The 6,324-nt window shown below is 34.9% G+C and overlaps 1 protein-coding gene across 2 annotated transcripts; it reads right to left on the reverse strand.

Annotated features, from left to right (window-relative positions):
- Nucleotides 1-2,118: 2,118 nt before the first annotated feature.
- LOC141688829 (zeaxanthin epoxidase, chloroplastic-like) lies at nucleotides 2,119-5,770 on the reverse strand. 2 transcript variants are annotated; one of them, XM_074492942.1, is made up of 10 exons: nucleotides 5,020-5,770; nucleotides 4,739-4,901; nucleotides 4,451-4,525; nucleotides 4,275-4,375; nucleotides 3,976-4,091; nucleotides 3,430-3,644; nucleotides 3,167-3,261; nucleotides 2,870-2,984; nucleotides 2,683-2,768; nucleotides 2,119-2,378 (listed from the first exon to the last, which is right to left on the reverse strand). In XM_074492942.1, exons 1-10 carry the CDS (start codon nucleotides 5,436-5,438, stop codon nucleotides 2,336-2,338), a joined length of 1,428 nt encoding a protein of 475 aa, XP_074349043.1. In that variant the 5' UTR covers nucleotides 5,439-5,770; the 3' UTR covers nucleotides 2,119-2,335. The 2 variants fall into 2 exon arrangements, with proteins under 2 accessions (XP_074349043.1, XP_074349042.1); XM_074492941.1 differs by having other exon boundaries at nucleotides 2,683-2,786; nucleotides 5,020-5,738.
- Between the last annotated feature and the right edge of the window lie 554 nt (nucleotides 5,771-6,324).

Below are 6,324 nucleotides of genomic sequence, written 5' to 3' on the forward strand. Positions count from 1 at the left end.
TTAGGCTTGACTAATAAGATATATAGAATGTGAAAGTTGTTTCGTTTAGTACAAGATCGCTTCACACCTAACGTCACACAGGGTAATATCTGAGGTCAGATACACAGTGCCAATATGAGTGATTGATATTGTTTTACCATTTGGTAAATACAACTGAGCATGCAACAGAGTTGCATTAGTCAAGAACTGCTGATGAGAAGTAATATGGTTAGTTTCTCCGGAATCCAAAATCCAAGTCTCATGAGAATTGTCATTTGATAAGACAGAATGAACTGATACTATTGAACATGAGAATGGGTAAATACCAGTCATTTGAGGTGTGACATAAGGCATATGCCAATTTCCAGTTTGTCTGATTTTCTCCTGTATCATCTTTAAGAGCTGCTGGAATTGAGAATCAGAAAACATGTTGCCATCTTTTGAACCTACATAGTCAGGCTGAGACGGAGTGCATGAATTGGAAGCTGAAACTTGAGCGGCAGATTTGACACTAGATAAACATTTAGGTTTTGGTTTGGGCTTGCCAAACAATTTGTGCCATTCTGGATATCTATGTAGACAGAAACACTTATCTCTGGTATGACCAGAATTGTGACAATAGTCACAATAAATTATTGCATCAGATAGTTTCTTCTGAGAGGAGTTAGAGGGAGATATATTTTGCTGACCAGGAGAAGGAAACTTAGAAAAATTATTGTACTTAACATTCATAGCAAAGTTATTTGCTGCAACAGGAGACTGAGAGATTTTAGCAAATTCTTGTTGAGATTCTTCTTGAACCAGAAGTGAGAATGCTTGACTTAGAGAAGGTATAGGTTGCATCATCAGTAATTGACCTCTAACAGAAGTGTACAGATCATTAAGTCCCATGAGAAACTGACTGAGCTTCAGTATATTCTCATATTTGTCTAACTTCTGAGCATTATCACAAGTACAAGTGCGAGTGACATAAATACATTTAGGTAACAGACTGAGATTATCAATTTCAGCCATAAGAGTCCTAAATTTTGTAAAATAGGCAGTGATGCTCAATGAACCTTGCAGAAGAAAGTAAGTTCTTTACGTAATTGAAACACACGAGGCATATTAGATTGAGAAAATTGAACTGCTAAATCGTCCCAAATTTTCCTAGCAGTTGAAAAATATGTCACACTATTACGAATATCAACATGCATGAAATTTAATAACCATGACAACTCCATTGCATCTGGACCATATAGCATACTGAGCAGATGTAGTAGTAGGTTTAGGTTTAGGCAAAGTTCCATCAATTAGACCAAGTTTCATTTTAGCAAATAAGGCAATAGTGATGGAGCGACTCCATTGATAATAGTTCTGCTTAGTAAGTAATTGGTTCACAAGAGGAATACCTGGATTATCAGATGTCTGCAGATAATATGGATGATTTGCATCAATTACTAATGAAACAGTAGTAGAAGTAGATGATGTTGAAGCAGAATTGGTTCCAATTGTAGCAGCAGCATAAGTCATGATGACTAAACAGATCAAGTAATCAACAATCTGTAAGTAATTTGCGTGTAATTGTAGATCGAGAAATCGAGAAATCGGGAGAGATAGAATTGAGAGAGAGATCGAACAGAAGAAGATCTATGTATATATGAACATAGAATGAGTATGCGGAAGTAATGAATTGAGCTCACATGGCTCTGATACCATGACAAATATGTGAATCTAAGCTACATTCTAGAGAGAAATGAAGAAGAAGAAGTAAATGATACAATAGAATGAATTAGTTACAACGTGTCACGAAATTGATTTATATACAAGACTTGATAAGACTTAATAAGTAACTAACTAATTGAGTCAACTTTAATCTTGACCAATAGAATGAGTAACATGTTTTATCACGAGTAAGAAAAATTTGTCTCATGTTTTTGCAGTTTTATATGACAATTTAGCTGAATAAATGGTGTATGGTCACTCGCTGAATTAAGTGACTTCTGATCTTGTGAAGGTGAAAAGGAGCTTGCAGCTAAGAAATGGAGCAACAGGAGCCATGAGGTAATTATACCAGATTACAATATTGTAATCCAACACAGTGTACTTGATCATTGATGTATGTTTCGAAAATATGACTATCCCCAATATTTTTAGCAAGAAAAACAGTGGCAATCATTCAAATTAAATGTTTAAATACCCAGCGAATCTGTGATTTTGTGTTTGTTAACAATTACATGATTAAATCTACTAACTGAGCAAAAAAAATATCATATACTATCAGTCTATCAGTTAATGTCCTAATTAGCAACAAAAATACACTATGAATGTACTAAATCCAGTGAGTTTTCCGACATTGATCGTCTTAACTTTTTACTTAAGCAGCAGCAACAAAAGTGTTCTTCCTCTTCCACCACAACCTGAAACCGGATAACATGAAATCAATTGCGCGCTAAGAATTACTCAGATGCATATCAAAGATTGATGTCTTTGTACGCGTTGTAAAATTATATTTAAAATGGATGAGTATGATAGTGTGTGATTATCTTTGTCCTCACTCAAGTTCATTTTGATCGATCAAAGTCTTTGTTATGCTATAATTCAGAAGTTCTCTGTGCATTTTTCGATAGCAAGAAAACCAATCAAATCCTGCTCTCTGCACTAAAAGTAAACCGATTGTCTACAATTACAAACTTTAAACGAAGTAGTGTTGATGTAACTCACCCATGGCCTGCTATCATCCATATCATAAACAGCTGGCAACACCACTGCATAAACTTACGTGCTATTCCGATGGCATAATTTGTAATCTGCACTCCAAACACATTCTGAAATGAAAAAAGGTTAAGACATGAATATTTGTACAGTATACCAGGAGAAAGAATATTTATGAAGGTAACATAAAACTTACAGATAGTTTTGATAAGCCAAAATCAAGAGAAGGTTTGTATGTGTACAGCATCTCAGATGCCAGTCTGCTAACTTTATGAACTGTCTTCACTCGAAACATTCGTTTTCTCTGGTATCTTTACATCAGCAAATTAGGAAGCAGAATTAAAATTTTGATAAATCAAGTTTACATGAGTACGTATGTCTATAAATTGGTTTAATGACTATCTTCATCTCTAAATCTAGCCCCCTTTTCGATATCAATTTGTAAGGTATCAATTAATATTAAAACTAAGATTATCTAATATGCTCTTACTACCTATTAAGTGACTCAGAAATCTGTTTTAGCTGCCTCTCTTCATCAGAATTCCTCATTTCAACTTTCTTAAGTTCAAGAATCAGTTGATAAGAATCCTGCAAAATAGTTGCCAAACAAATAACCTTAAAACAATCTATAAACAACCATTTGAAAAAAAAAAATCCACCCATGATCTTATCTATAAACAAACAATTCTCTATTTACGAATATTGTGGATAATAAGATTACGGCACACTCGACAATATCAAAAAGTGGTTCCTCACCTCAATTGCCATACAACCACCTTGGCCAAGATTTGGCTGCATTGGATGAGCAGCATCACCTAACAAAGTCACACGACGTCCGTTTCCCCAAGAGTTGATCATATCCCTATCATATATATCTCTCCGTAAAACCATACTCTCTGGTGTTTCGGATATTAATGTACTTACATCACTACACCAGCTTCCAAACAGTTCAAGAAGCCGCTTCTTTTTACCTGTAACATGAGGTAAGGAACATATCAGTTAAAAAATACATTACTAAGCTATGGCCGGCTAGAAAGGCCTGAAGTGGGGATGAAATGAAATTTCAGGCTTATTTTTCTCTGACATTATGCATTAATTTATTATCTTCATTAATTTTACTCCAAAACTTCGACCTTTTTGATATATAAAAAAAAAAGCGAATGCTCATTTCTTTCTACCACCAATATGCTTCTCAAACTTATACACAGTCTGTCTTCCTCACTTTCTTTTACACCGTCTTATCTTCTCTCCAGCAAATTAAACAAAGCACAAAGACAAGTTTCATCAGGTTAAGAGAAATGCCTGAGGGGGGATCAGAGCTTTTGGGAGGTTCCTTGTGAAATGCATACCATTGCATTTTTCCATTGCCAACATCTGATGCCACAAAGTACTTGTTCAATCCCAAAAATACACGATATCTACAAATCAAGAAACTAATGAGATATCGAACCCAAAGAAGATGAAGAAGTGAAACTCATTTACTATTTCAGGTTAAATAGAAGTTTGAAAATTAAAATTTTGAGCGATACCACAGAAAGTTTCATCAGAGGCCATTAATAAATACAAAGGTCACGAGAGAGTGTCAAATGTCAAATTCATACCCTATGGAATCAATATACGGAGGCACAAAATCAGTTATCCCGCTGTAACAAGTATAATTTGAATATACTGCTTCTTGTGCTCCAAAAAGTTTTGAGCGTACCTAAAAATTATTAACACATTATCAACATGTTGTTTTACAAATAATTTGAAGAAACAACATATCCAACTGACTTACTTTTGACCAAATTCCATCAGCCCCAACCAGAACATCACCTTCAAATGTTCTTCCATCATCAAGATTTACTGTTACCTGGTTCATACGCAATAAATAAATGTTATCCTATTAAAACATATTAATCAAAGTACTCGCTTAGACATCGGTGGAGTTTACCGTGGATAGATCAGTTTTTACTACAACCAATTTTGTATTTAAATTTGATGCCAGAATAAATTGTAGTCATCAGCTTAACTATTTCGGTATTTCAGTGTGTAATGTTAAAAGTTCCTTCAAATGTGTACATACCCTGGAAGAATCTTCAATGAAGTTGACAACTTTGGCATTGTTACAAATTATGCCTTCCCCAATTCCATTCAATAAAATTTGTTGCAGTGCCATTCGACAAATCACTCGAGTAACTGGAAGCCCCCTTTCTACTGCAGGCCTTTCAAGATCGTACTTTGCAAACCTGTAAGGCACAAGAAACCATACCAATGTTAAAAATCAAGAAAATATATGGAAAACGACTTCTGTGAAATTTGTTAACTTGTATCTAGTGAATGCACGTAGCGTGTAAAGAGACATGCCATTTGCCTGAAAGGCCATCTGCGAGACCATTAGTCCTATTGCCAGTAACGCAACCTTCCTCCATAATTCTTGCAGCGACATCCTGATCAATGGCTTCCAACACTGCCAATGCACTGCTCAAAAGTTGAATCGGACCGCGATGCAAACCTTCACCTCTCACTGCACTAAGATCTTTCTCAAACACCTTGACATCAAACCCTCTCTTCTTAGCTCCCAATGCTAAAACAAGGCCTCCAATACCCCCACCGGCTATCAATATCCTAAGCTTTCTACTCCCAACTTCATCAGAACACAATTCACTTTTAACTTTCCAACCCATATTATAGCTTCTCACCATGCACTTGCTGGACTTACATTCATGCAAATAAACAACATTTTTGTAGTGATTGAAGTAACTCAAGGACTGAAGTGATGCCATTAGCAGCTGGAATTCAAAATTTAGTAGAGAATTTTAAGTTTTTTTCAAAGCTGGATTTCTAAAAGAAAAAATAAAATTAGCACGGACTGTTTATGAGTCATGTTCCGACAACACAATTATATGAAGAGAGAATGAGGTGACAGAAAGCTAATATAGTGGGGGTGCATTAATGCCGTAAAAGAATCAAAATAATTTTAAGAAAACCGCACATGATTCCCTATGCCGAATAGGAAAGTCGAAGGCCCAGGTATGTTGAGTGAATCACTAAAATTCTTTAAAATGTGTTGTGACTGTGTGTGTTTATATCCTATGATGTAACAGCAAATCCGGAGGTATCAAGGCCAAGGCATGTTGAATTAGTGAGGATTAGGCAGGAGTTAAACTTTGTAATCATACATTCTTATTTCACATCTTATCCCCGTTGATTTAGACGGCAGGGATAATATTCTTCCACTTTTGAACAACACTACTTGTATCTCGTGGTACAGAAGCGTTGCTTGCCCCCCTTTCTCATTATATATGTATGGTCCCCTGGCTTGCTTTTTCTAAATGATCAATTATAACATTACATGTACGTTGGGCTGATACAGACTCCGGGCATCATGTACTTAAAAGTGAGTATTTTAAGGTGGTCTAAATTTATTTTTTTTATCATTGCCATTAGACTTTTCAAAAATCTAAATGCTCGCCTCTCTATATGCTTATAAATTATAATCATATAAAATAATCAAAAAAATAGAAATAAATAGTTGATAAAATTTAAAAAAATCTAACAATATTATCCAAAATTATATAATTCGGAATCTTTCATTCAAATGCAATATTATTAATAAAAAATGTGTGAAACTCAATATATAATAATTTTAAGAATTTCGACTAATGATGT

Source organism: Apium graveolens, chromosome 10 (assembly GCF_009905375.1).
Source record: "Apium graveolens cultivar Ventura chromosome 10, ASM990537v1, whole genome shotgun sequence".
Classification (NCBI taxonomy): Eukaryota; Viridiplantae; Streptophyta; class Magnoliopsida; order Apiales; family Apiaceae; genus Apium; species Apium graveolens.